This window comes from Callorhinus ursinus, unplaced genomic scaffold, assembly GCF_003265705.2.
Source record: "Callorhinus ursinus isolate GAN/ISIS: 27379988/994484 unplaced genomic scaffold, GSC_fseal_2.0 scaffold1, whole genome shotgun sequence".
NCBI lineage: Eukaryota > Metazoa > Chordata > Mammalia > Carnivora > Otariidae > Callorhinus > Callorhinus ursinus.
The window spans coordinates 4,609,409-4,628,888 of NW_027397063.1; the positions used below are offsets into that span (position 1 = coordinate 4,609,409).

Genomic DNA, 19,480 nt, shown 5'->3' on the forward strand with positions numbered 1-19,480 from the left:
TTGAGGGATGTGTGAGTGTGTATGTGTATTGTTGAACCATTTGGAAGTAACCTATAGGCACCATGATACTTTAAACACTTGAGCATGTTTAACGAAAAGTTCTTAATATTGTGTCTGTTTAGTAGCACTTCCCCCAGAATAAAACTCTTGGGACTGTTTTTGTGGGTCATTCTGTATTTTCCAAACTAGGATCCACACGAGATTTCCTGCCCCACTTTTGGTTGTTACGTTTTTTCCCCCTAGAATTAATGAATGTCCATGAGTACCTTACACATATACACACCCCCATTGTTTGTTTAAGACATTAAGTTTTTGAAGAGACCAGGCCACTTACCTTGCAGAACTTCCGACATTCTAAATTTGTCTGTTTCCTCATAGTATTAATTTGTTTTTCCATTCACTGTTATTTCTGTGTAAGCTGGCATTTAGGTCTGAAGACTTGATCGGATTGAGGTTAAGCTTTTGTTTTGGCAAGAATACTTCATATAAGACGCTGCTGCTTATTGCATTAATGTCAGACGGCGAATGTTAGATTGTCTCACTATTAGTGATGTTAAGATTGATCTTGACAAGTAAGTTGTCACAACTAGGTTTCTCCATTATAAAGATTCCCAAGTCGTCAGTGACATCAGAGAACCTTCCACTTAAAGATCCTAGCCTCCATTGCCGATACTTGTCTATGTCCGTTCTTGCTGTCATCGATAGACTTTGAAAAAAGTGATACGATTGTTCACTGATCATGATGCACATCTGATATTTATAGTGATTTGTGGACTGAAGAGCAATTGCTTCATGCAATTACTCATGATTAATATACCATAGTAACTGAAATTTGAACTGACTTGTTGGGGGACAGGTGGGATTTAACTAAACTCTCAGTACCAGAAATGGTACATATTGCAGCTGTGCAAATGAACACTGCCTGCACTCTGGTTTGCATAATAGACATTTGAAACCTAAACTTACTCTGTTTATGCTTTCTGTTAAGTAGTAATTAATAATGATTTCTCCATAATGAGCCTATCTGACTGATACTGAAGCTACGCCAAAAATACTGAATTGTGTTTTTTTCTACTACAGACTAAATTATGGTTCTCTGTGGGATTTTTGTTGTTTTTATTGTTGTCTTTAGATCGCATTTCAAAGGAGTCCAGCAAGGTTTTTGAAGATGTCCTTGAAAGTTTCTATTCAATCGACTGTATTAAATCCCAGTTTGAGGCATGGCGTTCAAAATACTATCTGTCCTACAAGGATGCTTACATCGGCCTTTGTTTGCCAAAGCTGTTCAACCCCCTTATACGGCTGCAGCTTCTCACTTGGACGCCTCTTGAGGTGAGTGGCTTGTGTCACTAGTACAAAGCAATATAACATGGTACCTGGGTAATTTTAATCTCAGAGCTAGAGGGGAGGTAAGGCACCGGGCTCCAATACCAATTGTATGATGTCATGATCCTTTACCCTCCCTTCCTTCTCAAGAGAACCGTTGGTTACTTTCAAGTTACAGGCAGTGCTTTTCTCAGTCAACTAAAATTACATGTAGTGACACTAGGATATGAACATGAATGAATAATCAGACCTTGGTCCTTTGATCCTAGAAAAACTTAGAACCTCCTGGGAAAGCTCAGTGAGGTGGATGTGAAATGAGGACCTGAATTGAGTCGGGGGTAATGGAAGTTGGGAGAATAAGACAAATTGATAAATTTAAGAGGTGCAATCAAGGACCTGATGGCCTGGTATATAAGGGTCCTATATACGTTCAGTGGTCACGTTTAAGAGAGGATTTGGGGGGTAACCTGCATGTGGACAGAGCCATGGGCACGAGTGAGATGGGCTGGATTGGATGTGTAAACCATAAGGAGAGGGCTGAGGTCAGAGCCCTTGAAACGACTGAACAAAACTGAACCATTTGGCCCCCAGCTCTCAGTTGGTCTTTGCCAGACCTTGTGGAGTTTCACCCTGTGCATGTGTGTCTTAGTACACAGCAGAGCTCAGCGGGACTTCTGTGCATTTTGGAGTTCTTTTTCTGGGTCGCTCCCTCCTCTGCCCCACGGCTTCTAGCTGTCTCAGCCTGCCTGAGCTCCAGTGCTTGTCTCCACACCTGAGCGAGACTGCTCTGCCTGTGGTCTCCCACCAGGGGCTCGCCTCCTTTGAGTCTCTCCCTTTCGGGGGCCATAGTCCTCTACTGCCTGTATCCAGTGTCTGAAAATGGATGTTTCGTATATTTTGTCTAGTCTCTAGTTGTTTACGGCTGAAGGTTAAATCCTGTTCCTGTTCCTGTTCCTCTTACCATGGCTAGAGGCAGAAATAGCAAGCATTTGAAATGTTTCACTTGTAATATTCTTTTTTCTAGGCAAAATGTCGTGACTTTGAGAATATGCTGTGGTTTGAATCTTTGCTGTTTTATGGTTGTGAAGAGCGAGAGCAAGAGAAAGATGATGTCGATGTTGCACTATTGCCTACCATTGTGGAAAAGGTGATTCTTCCTAAACTAACAGGTAGACATTTCTGAATTTGAACATTTAAACACATGGGTTTTCCAAATCTATTTTTATGAGTTTTTAACCAGAGCATATTTCCTCATAGAAGTTATATTACAAATGATAAAGTAACCACCGGGTCCAGAGATGGCTAAAGGGTGGACATCTCTTAACCTAGGACTTGAAGACCACCTTGGGGTGGGCCTGGAGTTGGGGCTAGTAATTGATCCATAGGCGAATTTTAGAGACTCTTAAACACGACCCGAAGCAAAACTGAACACATAGTTTTGGTAGGGGGATATGCATTTTCCTGGGGAGCAATTTCATTACTTCTGTTAATTTCTCAAAAAAGATTAGGAATCATTGGTATGGGAACCTATTTAAAATATTAAAAATAAGTTTCAAGTTTAGTTAGGAATTCTTGATGCTGGGACATCTCCTAGGATACAGAAGTCCTCCCTTCTCTGCCAATCTTTATTATCACCCAGCAGCAGAAAATAGAATGAATCTATGCCCTCCCCACATTTGCCTAATCCTCAATGTTCCCACAGTTAAGAGGACAAAGAAGAGTGGAGCTTATACTCTAGAGAGAGAAAAAGTAAGTCAGGATTGGCATTTATAAGTTGAGGACTGCGTGACAGCAGATTTAAGTCAGCTGCAATTTACTTCTGTATCTCAACACATTCTACTTTTCTCTTATAGTAATAGCTGAAAATATGTGGGACCCTTTCTCTACAACACAGACTTCAAGAATGGTTGGAATTACACTAAAATTGATAAATGGATATCCTTCAGTAGTGAATGCAGAAAACAAAAATACACAGGTAATTTATTTATTATCTGTGAACGGTTTTTTTCCTCCCCTCACCTTTCAAAAATGAGCAAGAGCTGGGGCACCTGGGTGGTTCAGTCGGTTAAGTGGCTACCTTCAGCTCAGGTCATGATCTCAGGGTCCTGGGATTAAGCCCTGCGTCCATCTCCCTGCTTGGTGGGGAGTCTGCTTCTCCCTCTCCCCCGCCCCTCCCCACGGCTCATGCACGCGTGCGCTTTCTCTCTCTCTCTCAAATAAATAAAAAATAAGCAAGAGTTGAGGGAATGAGTGGTTATGTTCTTTTTTTTTTTTTTTTAAAGATTTTATTTATTTGACAGAGACAAAGCGAGAGAGGGGAGACAAAGCGAGAGAGGGAACACAAGCGGGGCGCCTGGGTGGCTCAGTCGTTAAGCGTCTGCCTTCGGCTCAGGTCATGATCCCAGGGTCCTGGGATCGAGCCCCGCATCGGGCTCCCTGCTCAGCGGGAAGCCTGCTTCTCCCTCTCCCACTCCCCCTGCTTGTGTTCCCTCTCTCGATGAGTGGTTATGTTCTAAGGCTTGCCAGAAAATCCCATTCCCTCAGGCCATCTGGTCCTTTATAGCCTGAAATATACAAGATTTGAGATAATCATTTTTAATTTTCAACTCTCTCTGGCAAGGTGATGTCATTACTCCAGGTAGCCTCTCATCCTCACCTCCCCACTTCCTACTAATTAAACATCCCTTTAAGAACTGTTTTTTTGTTTTTTTGGAAGAAGAAAAATGTAAAACTACTAGAATGGGTAACCGTTGATGACTTAAAATGCTAAAACACTTGAACAGCATGTAAAACAACTAGTTTGCAAACTTCAGATTGTTGCCATCCCTCTGGGCCTTCTTAGGTAAGCAATTTAGACACAGAAAAGGTGCTCTTTTTTTTTATGATTTTATTTATTTGAGAGAAAGAGAGGGCCTAAGTGGGGGATGTAGAGAGAGATGGAGAAGCAGGCTCCCCACTGAGCAGGAAGCCCGATGCTGGACTCGATCCCAGGACCCTGAGATCATGACCTGAGCGGAAGGCATAAGCTTCACCGACTGAGCCACTCAGGTCCCTCAGCAAAGGTGCTCTCCACAGTCATTTTCACTGACCTCATTTTGAGAAGAACCAGATTATGTGTCTGACTTTAAATCTTAGTGGTATATAGTAGCCTGAAGGGTTTACAGATTTCTAAGTGGCTTCATTGCCTGGTAGTTGAGAGCTGAACTAAGAGTAGTGAGTATTAAAGACCTTAATGCCTTCAGTGAAGAAGGTAAAAAAAAATAGAAGACTGTTGACTTGAAATTGAATACTCAGTGATTTAGAATACGGCTTGTTTTTCTTAAAATTTAACTTTTATCATAACCCTTATTAAAATGTGTGCTCTGTTTTTAATTCTTTAGGTGTACCTAAAAGCACTCTTATTAAGAATGAGGAGAACTTTAGATGATGATGTTTTCATGCCCTTATATCCCAAAAAGTAAGTAGCTCTTCAGAATGTTAAAGATGATAGTATTCTCCATCATCTTCCAGAGAAGGCTTGAAGTTCTAGAAAAACTAAAGGTAGCCTGAAATACAAACTTTACCTTTTTAAACCTGTAACCCAAAGAGACTAGCTCAGTGGGGAAATTATTCCCTTAAGCAGAATAAAGCAAATAATGCTTTTTGTTCTCCCTTTGTATCTCACAGTAAATTTCCATTTTCTTTTAAAACCTATCTTCTGGAATATAATTATTTGAAAATTTGAAAAATTACTTAATTCTTTTGTTCAGCTATTTTACTTGTAGAACTCTTTTCCAGGAATGAAATGGCAGTTAACATATAAAATATTTGCTCATTTTTCTCTTTTTTTCTTAGTGTCTTGGAAAATAAAAATTCTGGGCCTTATTTGTTTTTTCAACGACAGTTTTGGTCTTCAGTTAAGGTATGTGTCTCTAGGCTATCTAAAAGACTTCAGATTTTGTTTGACTCATATATTTCAGAAGGTATTTTGCAGTTTGATTAAGTAAATCTATAGGCTTAGATTGATAATCTGTATATAAACTCCATTTTACAAACTAGTTTTATTCCAAAAGTTTGTTCAGGTATGAGGTTTCCACACGAGAAAATGTATTGAGTTCCAAAGCAAGGTCTAAGCTAGCCAGCAAAATGCCTTGCTAAGCCACAGTTCTTTATTCAGTGAGTAGAGTACCAGTTACTTTTCTAAATTGGCGAATATAGCACTGAATATGATAGAAGTGGAGCCTTCGTGGAGTTGATAATCCAGCATAGTTGACAGCAAACCAGTATTACCATCTCAGGTGTGATGAATCTTGAAAGGAGAAGTTCAAGGTAGTATGGGCGCATATGACAAGGGCACAGAGCCCTTGACTGGTGAGTCACGGAAGATCCCCGACTGCCCCGGGGAAGTGCTATTTAGATCATTAGACCAGAAGAATAGGAGCTGACACTGAGCTGAGGATGAGCAGCATATTGTAGAAAAACTGAGAAAAGTCCAAATGGCTGGAGTTAGGGAGGAGATGAGCTAGCTTCCCAGATGACATAGGAGCTGGAATTTACACATAGACATGTGTTCACTACCCATATCAAGATGCATAACACTTCTACCATCTCCCCATATTCCCCATATCCCTTTGTAGTCAAGCCCACCCCTGCACCATGGCCACCCCTTCTCCTTGTCCTGTGGTTTTCTTTGTAAGGGTACCTTATGAATGGAATTTTTTACAGTCTGGCTTCATTTACTTAACATACTGCATTTGAGAGTTATCAGTGTTGTCATGTGTTACTGGCAGTTAATTTCTTTTATTGCTACGTAGTATTCCTTTGTAAAGTGGATGATACCACAAGTTGCTTTTTTTTTTTAATCCGTTCTCCAATTGAGGAATATTGGATTTTTTCCAGTTTGGAGTGATTATGAATTAAAGCTGCTGTAAGCATTTGCATACAGGCCTTTTCTGGGTATGTAAGTTTACATTTCAGTTGGATAAATACCTACGCAAAGCTGGTTTTCAGATCAACAATATATTAATGTTATGCAGTTATCCCTCATTTTCACCACATACCATACTCGGTATTGTCAGTTTTGGAGTGTTTTTTTTTTTAGGTCATTCTACTAGCTGTGTAGAGGTGTCCTGTTACAGTCTTATTTTGTATTTCTCTAATGACTGATGATATTGAGCATGTTTTCCTGTGTTTATTTGCTATTTGTATATGTTCTCTGGTGAAGTATCTGTTCAAATCTTTTGCATTTTTTTAAAGATTTTATTTATTTGAGAGAGAGAGCGGGAGGAGGGGCAGAGAGAGAGGAAGAAACAGACTCCCTGCTGAGCAGGAAGCCCGATGCAGGGACTCGAAGCTGGATCCTAGGACCCTATTACCATGACCTTAGCTGAAGGCAGACGCTTAATCAACTGAGCCAACCCAGGCACTCAAATCTTTTGCATTTTTAAAAATTGTCTTACTGAGCTTTGAGTTCTGTATTCTGGATACAAATTCTTTATCAAGTGTATGATTTGTAGAGTTTTACTTTTCTACTGTGTGGCTTGTCTTCATTCCCTTAACAGTCTTTCAGAGTGCAGAAGTTCTTCATTTTGATGATGTCTAGCTTATCACTTTTTCCTGTCATGGGTTGTGCTTTGGGTGTCATATCTAAGAAATCTTTGTGTAACACAAGACCACAAAGTTTTTCTCCTATCCTTTCCTCTAGGTAGTTCATAGTTTAAGCTTTTACATATAAGTCCATGATCCATTTTGAGTTTATTTTTATATAAGGTGTAGGGCCTGGATTGAACTTCATTTGTTCCAAAACTGTTTATTGAAAAGGTTATCTTTTTTTTAATTTTTAGAATTTTTAATTCCAGTATAGTTGACGCACATTATATTAGTTTCAGGTGTACAGTATAGTGGTTCAGCCCTTCTTTGCATTACCCTGTGCTCATCATGATACATGCATTCCTTAATCCCCATCACCTGCTTCACTCATCACCCCTCCTCCCACCCAGCCTCCCCTCTGGGGACCATCAGTTCTCTATAGTTGAGTCTGTTTCTTGTTTGTCTTTTTTTTCTTTGCTTATTTGTTTTCTTGAATTCCACATATAGGTGAAATCATATGGTATTTGTCTTTCTCTAACTGACTTAATTTCACTTACCATTACACTCTCTAGCTCCATCCATGTTGCAAATGGCAAGATTTCATCCTTAATGATGGCTGAATAATATTCTGGGTGTGTGTGTGTACATAACCACATCTCCTTTATCTATTCATCAATCGATGGACAGTTGGGCTGCTTCCATAATTTGGCTATTATAAATAATGCTCAGGCTGTCTTTATTGAATTGCTGTGTACCTTTATTGAAAATTAATATTGGTCATGGAAGGGACATGCACAAATTGCCATTTTTAAGATTACTCTGGCTGTTGTGTGGTTAATGGATCAAAGAAGGTAAGGATAGTAATAATGAAAATTTATTAAGGATGTACTGTGTGCTAAGCACCGTGCCACACTGTTGTTTATCTTGTTGAATTGTCACAGTAGCCTATAACTAGACACCGTTCTCGCTCTACTCCTGGGACAGTTAGGCACAGAATAACCAGCCCAGAGTCATTCCTTTGTTCAGTGTAAAAACGGGAGTCTGATTGAGACCAGTTCTGACTGATGAGCAGCTCTTCTCAGCTGGGGTCTGTGAAATAATCAATACCTAATGCCCTAAGTCCTCCACTGAGCATAATGAATTCTCTTTTCCCTGCGTCTAAAATGGTACTTGCTATGTACCATCTTTGGGAAAATTAAGGAGCCACTCAAATCATTTTCTGTAGGTTTTATTTCTCTCTTAGAACCCTGCTTGAGAAAGACTACTCCAGAGCTAGTGCTCATAATCATTTGAGGAACTGGGAGGTCCAGAAAGAGATGATGGCAGCTTTGGATTAGGGGAGGTGGCAACAGGAACTGAGAGAAATGGACACAGTGGATGGAGGTGGGGTCAAACAACTGGAGGGAAAGGTGAAGAACGGCATCCAAGTTTCCAGCCTAATCGGTTGGATAATGTTAACATTTACTGAGCTGAGAAATACTGAGAAACTTGGGAATTTTTATGCTGGGATGGGCTGGGAACTCCCATTTTATAATAATGTGACTGCATAATAATGGCTTCTATTTTGCGTGTATTGAACTTTAGTAGCTTGAGCTATTAAAGTGATATAGCTCAATTCAGGTTCATGAGATTTGGTAAACATGTAGTGTTGTAGTCAAAAAGAGAATTTCCATCTTTTTGTGGATGGTTGTAGGACTCACTTAAGCATGATTTTGAATGAAGGACATTTATCGAAGGATCAGCACTTGCCCGGTAGTACTTTCTATTATGATGGAAGATGTTCTGTTTTTGTACTGGTCTATAAAGTAGCCACTAGCCCCGTGTGGCTATTTATGTCTTAATTAGTTAATTTTAATTAATTAAAGCTTAAAATTCAAATTCTCAGTCATTTGAGGCAACATTTGGACCCTGTTAATTAGTACTTTGGCAAGACATGGTCCACTTTATTTCATAAAGTGTTTTACTCTGTAACTATTTTCTTTGGCTTAATTTAGTTGTTTAACAAAGCCTTGGAATAGTTTTTCTTTTTATAAAAAAGCCAGACTTCTAGAAACAGAGATCTGATGCATGGTGGCCAGAAGTGGGGAGTCCAGGGTGGGGGGACTAGGTGAAAGGGGTCAAAAGTACACACTTCCAGTTACAGGATAAAATAATTCTGTGTGTAATGTACAACATGGTGACTGTAGGTAATAATAACGTGTTGTATATTTAAAGTTGCTAAGAGAGTAGATCTTAAAAGTTCTCATCACGAGGGAAAAAATGTAGTTAGGTGAGGGATACTAACTGGTGATCATTTCACAATATATACTTAGATCAAATCATTATGTTGTACACCTTATACAGTGTTATGTGTTAATTGTATCTCAGTCTGAGAGAAAATAATTTTCTTTTCTCTTTCTAGCTATTAGGGAATTTTCTTCAGTGGTATGGCATTTTCTCGAATAAAACTCTTCAGGAGTTGTCAATAGACGGTTTATTAAATAGATACATTCTCATGGCTTTTCAGAATTCAGAATATGGAGATGACAGCATCAAAAAAGCCCAAAATGTGAGTTAAATGACACATACTATAGTTTTTAAAGCATGTAAATTAAAATGGATTAAGTTTCCTTTATTTGAAGAGAGATTTTAGAATTTTATGAAAACGATTACTGACCTTGGTGTAATGTTGACAATCAGTTTGACTCCCAGGTGGTTCTGAACCCCCTCAGCATTTTTTACATAAACATGTATCCTGTAACATTTGTATCTATCCTTCTATCCATCTATTATATCATTATTTGGTAGGTATTAATAAAAGTTTTAATTTCAAAATAATACATTTTTAAAAGTTGGATGAAATGCTATTTTGAATGTTATTACAACAATAGTCTCTTTCTCATTTAAGAAATAATTTTTATTTTGTTTTCTGCTTTATGGGAGTTACAGAGTTTCTTTTTTTTTATATTATTTTTTTTAAAGATTTTATTCTTAAGTAATCTCTGTATCCAACGTGGGGCTCGAGCTTACCACCCTTAAATCAAGAGTCATATGCTCTACCAAGTGAGCCAGCCAGACACTCCCAGTTTCTCTTTTTTAAAAATATTTTTTGAAATAATTATAAAATTAAAATTTGCAAGTACAATACAAAGTTTTTTCCCTCAACCATGTCAGAGTAAGTCTCTAACATGATACTCCCCTGCCCCAAATACTTTCATGTCTGTTTCCTATAAACATGGCTGTTCTTATACATAATTACAATGTAACCATCAGCTTATCTATTACTGTCATCTAAGCTTTGAGACCCTTCAGGTTTTGTCAGTTATGTCAATAATATCACATCCTTGGTGAAAGAAGTTCCCAGATCATTCTTGGCATTTAATTATCATGTCTTCCTTAGTCTCCTTTAATCTGGAAGAGTTCTTGTCTTTCCCTGACTGTTACAAAACCTTGACACTTTTAAAGATGATGGGCTAGCTATTTTGCAGAATGTCCCTCAATTTGGGTTTGTTGGATATTTTCATGGTTGGATTCAGATTCTCTGTCTTTGGCAGGAACTGTCCCAGATTTTATTTGAGTCCCTTCAAGTTGACCTCTGTGACCTTGTAACATGTCATCTCATTTTGGGGGAGCACTTTCTCGCTTTCTGGCACATGATGTTCCGGGCTTATCTTCTACTTGCTTGGAATCAGCCATTTTTCTAAGCATCCCTGGGTTCTTTAGTGGGGAGCCTTCTCTGCCCGCTTGACTGAATCCTGCTAGTACACTGCCCTCTTCCATATGAAATCAGCCTCACCTTGCTTGGATTTTGTACTGACACCATGCCCTGTTCACCTTGCCTGGGCACTTGCCCTAAGCTGCACCCCTGGTGCAGTGTTCTCTTGACCCCACTCTGGGCCAGCATGGATACTTGCTCATTGAATTGTTTAGGATAGGGAGAGGCTACAGTGTGGTATTTATGCTGCACATGTTTTTATATGAAAAGCTGCTGATAAAAGGAAATTCAGTTCATTTAGGGCTTCCTGGAAGACAGGAAAATGAAGCATTTGATTATCAATTTTATGTCCCTAATTATTTAAATATTGAAGGTTATTTATCTTTTGTTTTGAGTACCTATCTGTTGAAGTTAAAAATACAGATATATTCAGGTATATTTGTATAGTTAATGTGGAAAGTCAGGTTTAAAAGAATATCCCTTCAAAGCGATTGGCTATATATAGTTCAATAGCAGGTCTTCTAGTTACATACATTATCCCCATTGTCTAGGCTCAGCTTTTAGATACTTTATTTTGTTTTAACTATTTTATTTTACATCTTTCTTCTTCATAGGTAATCAATTGTTTCCCAAAGCAGTGGTTCATGAACCTGAAAGGAGAAAGAACTATTTCTCAGTTAGAAAACTTCTGTCGATACCTTGTACACTTAGCAGATACAATCTACAGAAACAGTATCGGATGTTCCGATGTGGAAAAAAGAAATGCGAGGTAATTTTCTGTAATTGTTCAATGAAATGGTGATCTAGAGTCTTTAGTTTTTGTCACATTTAGTATTATTAAAATGTCTTAGAGTCATGTTTATATTTTACTTTAAATTGTGCATTGATTTGGTATTGGTAAACCTACCAAAAAGACACATCATTTTTTATTTTGGCAGTATTACCTAATCTTTTTTTAATGTGTTATTTATGAAGTATTAAGAAGGACTTCTGGTAAGCACCAGCTCTAAGTCAAATGAATGAATCATGGTTTTCTCCGTCTCCTCCCTTGAAGAATTGGGGGAGATTTCAGGCTCTTAGAATGTCATGGATCTTAACCTCTAGAGGATCATTATATAGATGTAAACCCTCAAAAAGCTGGTCACTGAAACTTAAGTATATTAAAGGTTATATGCCAGTTTCGGCACATTAGTGCTGTGTGTGGAGTTTTCCTGTATCCATATCATAGACTAAAGGTCATCACTCATGATTTTTGGGGAGCAGCTTGTACATAATTTTTACCAGGGGTTGCAAGGAAGGAATGAATAAGTGAACCATTATCCTTTTTTTTTTTTTTAAGTTTCATATATTGTTGCTAATGTCTAGAGTTTCCGTTTTCAGAATATACACTATCAGTCATACCCCTCTAACAAAACTTTTTCCTCATTTCCCTTCCATGAAAAAACCTTATTTTCTTGAGAAGATTTGCTGTCTCTTAGAATAAAGTTAAAAATCAAGTAGATAGTAAAGATTTTAGTGGTAAAATTCTTTGGCAGGTGATTTTGATTTATATTTTCATTAGTGTGGGTCACTTTGTTGTTGGTTGTTATTTCTTGGCACTAATATTTCTTCTCGGTGTTTCTTACTAGATAAGTCCTATTCACTTTTTAAACTTTGATTTATATATACTTGACTGTTTTTGTTGGGAAGTTAAATAACAAATGGTATTTACTTTTCTACAGAAAAGAACTTCAGTGCCTATTATAAGCATTTGCTGTGTGCAGAGCCCATAAAATAGGAAATAGGTTCCATGTGGGTTACAAAGTTTTACAAATAAAGTCCTTCTCTAAAAGGTGCTTGCTACAATTTTGCTGAGAAGAGACAGCTAATTACGTCACATTGTGTGCTGTTTCTCATACATGGTTCAAACTAACTTAAAACAGTCATTCTTAAAATGGTGCCTTGGATCATCAGCATCAGCATCACCTGGGAACTTTGTTAGAAATGCAGATTCTCAGGCCCCATCCCAGACCTACTGAATTTGAATCTGGGGGTGGGACCTGGTGATCTGTGTTTCAGCAGCCCTCTAGGTAATTTTGATGTATGCTGAAATTTGAGGACTACTCAGAATGACATCTAGTTGGGGTGATAGAGGAAGCCAGCTTATGCTTTCTTAGTGAATTTAGGAAAAGTGGAGATTATGCTGGATTCGTGGATGGATTGGGGATGTATACACACATATACAGTTGTGTTCCAGGTATGTTCTGAAAGACCTGGGACTCTGGTTTAGGAGGGAATGGGAGGCAGAGCTCTGAGGTAGTTTGGTAATAGATACCCTTTCTTTCCTTTCTAGATTATCAGTGAAAATCATTGATCTGAATGGATTTTTGGGGTGTTTCTGTTTTTGAAAGTGGATACTTGGTCTCCGGGCTAGTCATTTAAACATATACAAGTTTTGTTTTATATGGACAAATTTATTTTATTTTTTTTACTTGCTATAGCTTGCTTATTTCTGTCTTCTTTAAAAATGTGTGCTTGAAAAAATTGATTGCAAACCTCAAAAGTGGTCATAAAGTCAATAACAAATTTTCCTTTGAAAGCTTTGGTATTAATTAATAAGATATTGCTACATTTTTTTCTTTTTTAGGGAAAACATAAAACAGATAGTAAAACTCCTTGCAAGTGTTCACGCTCTGGATCATGCTATGTCAGTTGCAAGTGACCACAATGTGAAAGAATTTAAGTCTTTGATTGAAGGAAAATAGATCTGTGAGACTGAAAAGCCTGTTTGCTTTAATACCATTCCCAGTGTATAAATTTTGTATATATGTAAAGTTTCTTAAACTGTAAAATATTGATTCTTGTTTTAATACAAAGAACATTATTAATATTCAATACTGTGTCCTTAAATGCAATTTCTTTGGAATGAAAGGAATTCATATTATTTCTAGGAAGCCCATTAATGTTTTCCTTACTGCCTGTCATACTTTGTTTACAGAACTATTTTATATGGTCATTCAAATTAACCCTCTCAGTTAATTGTCCTCTGTAAACGATGTGTGCAGTGTAAATTGTGTAATTATGCATATATATATTTATACCACCATGGAGTTACTTTCACACTGGAAATTTGTGGTGTTTTTCTACAGAGTAAGCCTTTTAACAGCAGAAAATTATTCAGTAGCAAATTGTTTTAGGGAAATTACTACACTGTTGCAACAAAAGGGCTGGCAAGTGACTAAGTGTCCATCACCTTTTGGTTAGCAGTTGCTTTGCTGCCTTAAAATTGAGAGTTGAGTGTTGACTTAGTCATTGGGTGAATGGAAACTTTCTTCCTTGAATCAGCATTACAGTCAAATGTGGGTTTAATATGAACTCTAAATAATATATGCAACATAGATTTTTGAGAAGAACATAGAAGTTTAACTTTTGGAAAAAAATAGCCCCACAAACCTCAATGCATGGTTTTGGGCTGACTGTCCTGTCTCATTCATGATTTTACCCCCTGACCAGCTTACAAAAATACATGCATTTGAATTTTAGTAGTCTGTCATTTTATTTAAAATCCCACATATGTGAGTTATATATGCAATAAAGAATACGCCTTGCTGATTAGCTACACCCAGGCAATTTAATATCCTTGGTCTTCTATAATGTTTATACCATGTTGTAAATATTCAGAGAACTTGTTTTAAAGTTTATGCTTTCTGATTATGTGATTTTCAAAAGAGGAACTTTTTGGAAATTAAGGACTATTGTTTGATAATTATATATGTAATTAAGCTTTAGCCAAGCATTAAATTAATTTTTAAATAGATCATTTGTTGTATTTTGCTGGTGACTGATTTTAGAGCATTTCATATGACTCTAACATAGTGTGAGACTATCAGTGTGCATACCCTTGGTCAGGTCAAATAATATTTATAACAGTGACATGCAGTCTAAGTGCATTGTCAGTTTTATCTTTATTGTAGGAACATTACTTATCCCTACATATTCATCCTTTTGCACAATAGTAGCCTACTAAATAGAATTAAAATGAGAACTTCAACAGAATAAAACATTTAAACATGTATACATAGGATATGCACATCATGTGTGCCTTAAATTTGTGTTTCCAAACCCATTAGACTGGTGATTTTTCCTGTGTCTACTTTTAAGGACTCTTGAAGTAAGTGGGAGACTTTATCCTATGCAATCTCTCAAGCTGTTTTTGTTTCAGGAATGGGTTTGAATACCACACAGGGACCTTGATATAAGGTGAATTCAGCATAGATGTAACAAGTAGTTACATAGATAGAACAAGTAGTTCTATCTCAACTGGAAAAAGTTTTGTTCCTGAAATAGCTAAATACATCCTTTCTTATGAAGGGAATTGGCAAAAGATAAATAGAGGGTAACATTTTAATGAAGCTAAAGGTTTGCTTCTTCAGTTTTTCCTTTTGGATCAGTCTTCTGAAATAACTCCAAAATAGGTGAGAAGGGTGTTTGAAAAGGAAAGCTGTTTTATTGAGGCAATAGAAACCACAGTCATAAAGACTGATGGCTATGTTATAGCACATGATGGTGGTGCCCCACCCATATCCCTGTGGATGCGCTGGTGTCCTGCAGGTACCTGTGGCTCTGCCGGAGGACTTTGTCTTGGCCTGTGCAGCAGGCTGGAGCGTCCACCAGATAATGTCCCAGAGAACAGCCCTCAGCCAAAGAAGGGAGCAGGAAGAGAAATACCCAGTAGGTCCAGTCATCTGGAGAGGAGTCACTGAGATAGCAGCAGGGAGGAGGCCGGGAGAGCCTGAGAGCTGTGAGATCATCATGAGGCAGGCATGACCTCTGAAGCAGAGATGGCAGGAATTAAAGTCTCAGATGCAAGACTAAGAAGGTCTCAGCAAGGCTAACAGGGACTCCTCAACCCAGAGTTGCAGTTCTGAGTTTAGGTCTCCAGGAGCTGGCCTTTGTCTTCCCACCGCGCTCAGTCAGTGGTGCCCAGGGTCTCCTTGTGGGAGATCCTGGGGAGGCATGATTTCAAGTCTACCATACCAACTTTTAATCTCTCCAGTATGTTCCTCGTCATCTCCAAGAGGGCTTCAGTTGATTTGAGCCATGGTTGCCTGCGGTGATGCTAATCTCATCACCCAGAATTGGCCCCAGATTGCACAACCTCACAGTGAGCACCTTCCTCTTGATGAGAGTACCCTAAAATGTAAAGTTCTCTAGTTTCTTTAAAGCCAGGTTTATTAAGGTATGATTTATAGACATTAAAGTTTACCTTCTTAAATTTAAGTGCATACAGTTCCGTGAGTTTTGACAAGTGCCTCATTTTGTTTTAAATGCTAATTTCTGGGTGGGGGTATGGGGTAACTGGATGATGGGCATTAAGGAGGGCAGTAATGAGCAGTGGGTGTTATATACAACTCATGAATCACTGAACTCCACCTCTGAAACTAATAATACATTATGTGCTAATTAGTTGGATTTAAATTTTTAAAAAATGCTAATTTCCCTTGAAACCATGAAGTCCTTCTAAAAATGGTCAGATGTTGTAGAGCTGCAAAATGCAACGTGTAAGTTGCTACACTGGTGGTTCTATATGGTTACAAGAATTCATCTCTAGCATGATAATGTCCATATGGTAAAGGGACTCACCATTCACCAGTATAACATTTTGGTCTGTCATTTGAAGTAAATGAAAATAAGAACGATTTAAAACATCAGAACTTCTGCATGTAGTGAGAACGATCTAATATGTCTGAATGTTTGGGAGGCCTTATGCTTTGATAAGGCTGTTGTCCGAAATGCTTTGGAGATTGTCCTCCAAAATGGAAAGTGTATGGATGCTGGGTTCACAGTTGCTGAGGGTCTTCAGACTACCTGGCAAAGGCAGACAAGCTAAAAATTGTTCTGTGGAATTGATTTTGATGTGCAATGTTGACTGGCCCCTGGCCTGCTTCTGGACCTCCAGGCCCCAGTAATTTATACTGGCTTTCCTCTAGCCCTGGCAGCCCTAACTCCAGCAGGGGCTTGGATCTTACAATCATCCAGCTCAATGAGAAGGCCTAGCACAGCATTTCTTGGAAGATACACTGTGGTGCTTAGTTTGGGGGCCTTTACTTAAAAAAATCTTCAGAAACAAATACTTTATATCCTATGCTTGCTGATTCAAAACACATGGTGAAAGGTGAAAGATTTGATAAATCCTGTAGAAGCCATTTTAAGCTACTTTACAAAAACACTTTGCCCATGAAAGCTTACCTTTTTTCACATGTAGCCTTAGGTGTTGAAATTCCAGAGACACCTGTTGCTTAGGGATGAAGAGCTGGGTTGACCGTTGAACACCTTCCAGCTCTCATCTCAGGCTGAGCCCTGCTATTGCTCAGGTCCTTTGGTTTCCATGAAAATCCTTGTGTGTCATTAAAACAAACCCCTTCACTTGAGCTCCCTTGAGTTGGTCTGTTATTCCAAATGAAAATTTTTTGGCACACAAAAGTTCCCTGTTCATCACAGGGGTAATGGCCTTTCCTATGGTATGTGTGAGCAATTTTTCAATCTTTGAAGTTTTTTGCTTGATTTTATTTTCACAATGATTCTGCTCCCAAGCTTACTATATTTTCTACTTATACAGTTTCCATTTTTCCGATTTAAAATCTTGTTCTTCATTGATTACTACAACTTATTCAAAGCAAATAGCTATGCTATTTGGAACTTGTTGTGTTGCCTCTCAGGAGCCATCCCTTTCTATATAATAGTAGCTCTCTGCAAATCCTGATATAGCTCTAGTCTATGTAACCTGAACAAGAGCCTGTTAAAGATAACTGGATCAGGCTTTTAATATTCCCCAAGTTTGCCAAGCATTTTCTAGTATTTTTGATAAAATTCAGGCTATAAGGAAAAGTAGACCCTACTATTAATTCATATTTTAGACATCTGTCAAAATTCGTAGTCGTGTAACATGGTATAGTTTTAAAAACGGTTATTAGAATAATCATTCAAATTAATAAACCCTAGCTATAGTGTACTGGGAACATACTATTAAATTGAGCCATTTATAGTCCCTATATGAGTATTTTTGACTTATAGAAATGGTGAGTGCATATTTTAACTCGGTAGAATTGCCCATAGGAGAAATAATTCGGTCAAAAATCAACATTTAAAACTCTGGGTGTTTGCCTTCGATTTGTTGAAGCTATTGAAGTTCATATTTGAATCATCTATCTGGGACTTTGCTGATGGGAAGACACATAAGACTTGTATTGATTGTCTGTGGCTGTTGTAACAAATTATTACAAACTGGGTAATTTCAAACAATAGAAATTCTCTCACAGTTCTGGGATCCAGAAGTTCAAAATCAAGATGGTGGCAAGGCCATGATCCTCCAAAGGCTCTAGGGAAGAATCCTTCCTGCTCTCTCTGGTGGCTTCTAGAGGTAGCTGCTGACATTCTTTGGCTGGTGGCCACACCGCTTCAGTCTCTACCTCTGTCTTCACATTGCCTCTGTGTGTGTGTGTGTGTGTGTGTGTCTAATTTCTCTGCTACCCTATAAGGACAGTTGTGATTGCATTTAGGGCCTACCCAGATAGTGCAAAATAATCTCAAAACCTTTAACTCAGTCTCATCACCAAAGACTTGTTTTCCCCATAAATTAACATTCACATGTTCCAGGGATGAGGATGTGCAATTTTTTCAGCCTACCATAGGCCTCACTGCTCATTTTCAAGGGTCAAGAAGGTGTCAGCACATCTCTGTGGGCCCTTAAGACCTCAGTAAGAAGTTTGTGTATACCACTTAACATGTATTTTAAGTCAGCCACCCACCCCTCCCCACACTCTTCAAATCTGATGAAAATTTGTCCAGCTATTTTTCATGTGCTGTAACAAGTATAATTAGTAAAGAGGGACAAGAAAAAGAAGGACTAACATTTTATAAAATCACTAGTAAAATGGCCCTTGTGTTTTCAACCCCTGGGCATGTGCTTATTTCATGACTAAAATTATCTATTTTGAAAGGATTTGGAAAAGTCCTGGCCTTCGGACAGCTCTAGGAATAAGAGTCCTGCTTACCATCTCCCCCCCCGCCCCCCGTTCATTCTGAAGAAAGAAACAGCAATTCAAACCCAGAACCAAAAAACTTTGACCTTAATCTCCTTAATCCAAAATCAAAGGAAACCAGAAATAGGCAGAACACCTGCTTCTAGAAGAGCCCAACACCCATAAATGACACTCTGAGAAGGAGGGGTTCCCCATGTGGCCTCAGACAGCCATGATGGAAGTGATCTTAGGTTAGGGGCGGGCAAGTTTGGTCTCAGGTTCCAATTCCACTTGAAACTGAGTAATTTTTAACAACTTATCTTTCCTGGGTCTCAGCTGACATAAAAAGCAACTCCCAAGCAAAGTATTCAATAACATCAACATCTCTCCTGGAGCAATATCCTTCCATATGTTTTTCTGGTACATACATCTGGCATTCCTTCAGGGCTAGAGAGCCATTATAACTGAATAGGCAAATAAAATTTCCATTCCCACCCACTCCCATTTACTTCCTCTGTCAAATGCAATCTCTAATTGAAATGGATTCTTTGGGGGGGGGAGGTGGGAAGCAACCACAGTCCAGCAGAGAATCTTAATATAAGTTTAATTCTGAGGCTGCTGTCAGTAACCACTACTAAGAGCAAAACACCTTTTTCTAAGTAAATAGTACTAAATGAGAAATCCTTTCCAGTTCTCAGAACTAAATGTGTCTTTGCATATCTCCTAGGAAAGAAAAGGCTTCTCTTCTAGTGAATGATAGCTACTTTAGTATCCTGAAACCAGGGTGGGTCCAGCTTCTCTAAAATGGATGAAGAAATGTTAAATCAAGCCACATGACAGGGCCCAGAGGGGGAAATGATTTTGTGCGCTATAACAAATTTAAATTCTGCTT

At 38.4% G+C, this 19,480-nt stretch overlaps 1 protein-coding gene across 1 annotated transcript in view; it reads left to right on the top strand.

Moving 5' to 3' along the window:
• The window catches only part of PAXBP1 (PAX3 and PAX7 binding protein 1), a 33,158-nt gene extending 18,774 nt beyond the window's left edge, over positions 1-14,384 (top strand). Inside the window, exons 11-18 of the mRNA XM_025872099.2 lie at positions 1,133-1,332; positions 2,351-2,495; positions 3,180-3,301; positions 4,707-4,783; positions 5,161-5,227; positions 9,296-9,442; positions 11,203-11,357; positions 13,215-14,384. Coding sequence (XP_025727884.1) covers positions 1,133-1,332; positions 2,351-2,495; positions 3,180-3,301; positions 4,707-4,783; positions 5,161-5,227; positions 9,296-9,442; positions 11,203-11,357; positions 13,215-13,332 — 1,031 coding nt within the window. The 3' untranslated portion in view covers positions 13,333-14,384. The remainder of the gene's footprint in view (positions 1-1,132; positions 1,333-2,350; positions 2,496-3,179; positions 3,302-4,706; positions 4,784-5,160; positions 5,228-9,295; positions 9,443-11,202; positions 11,358-13,214) is intronic.
• Positions 14,385-19,480: the final 5,096 nt, after the last annotated feature.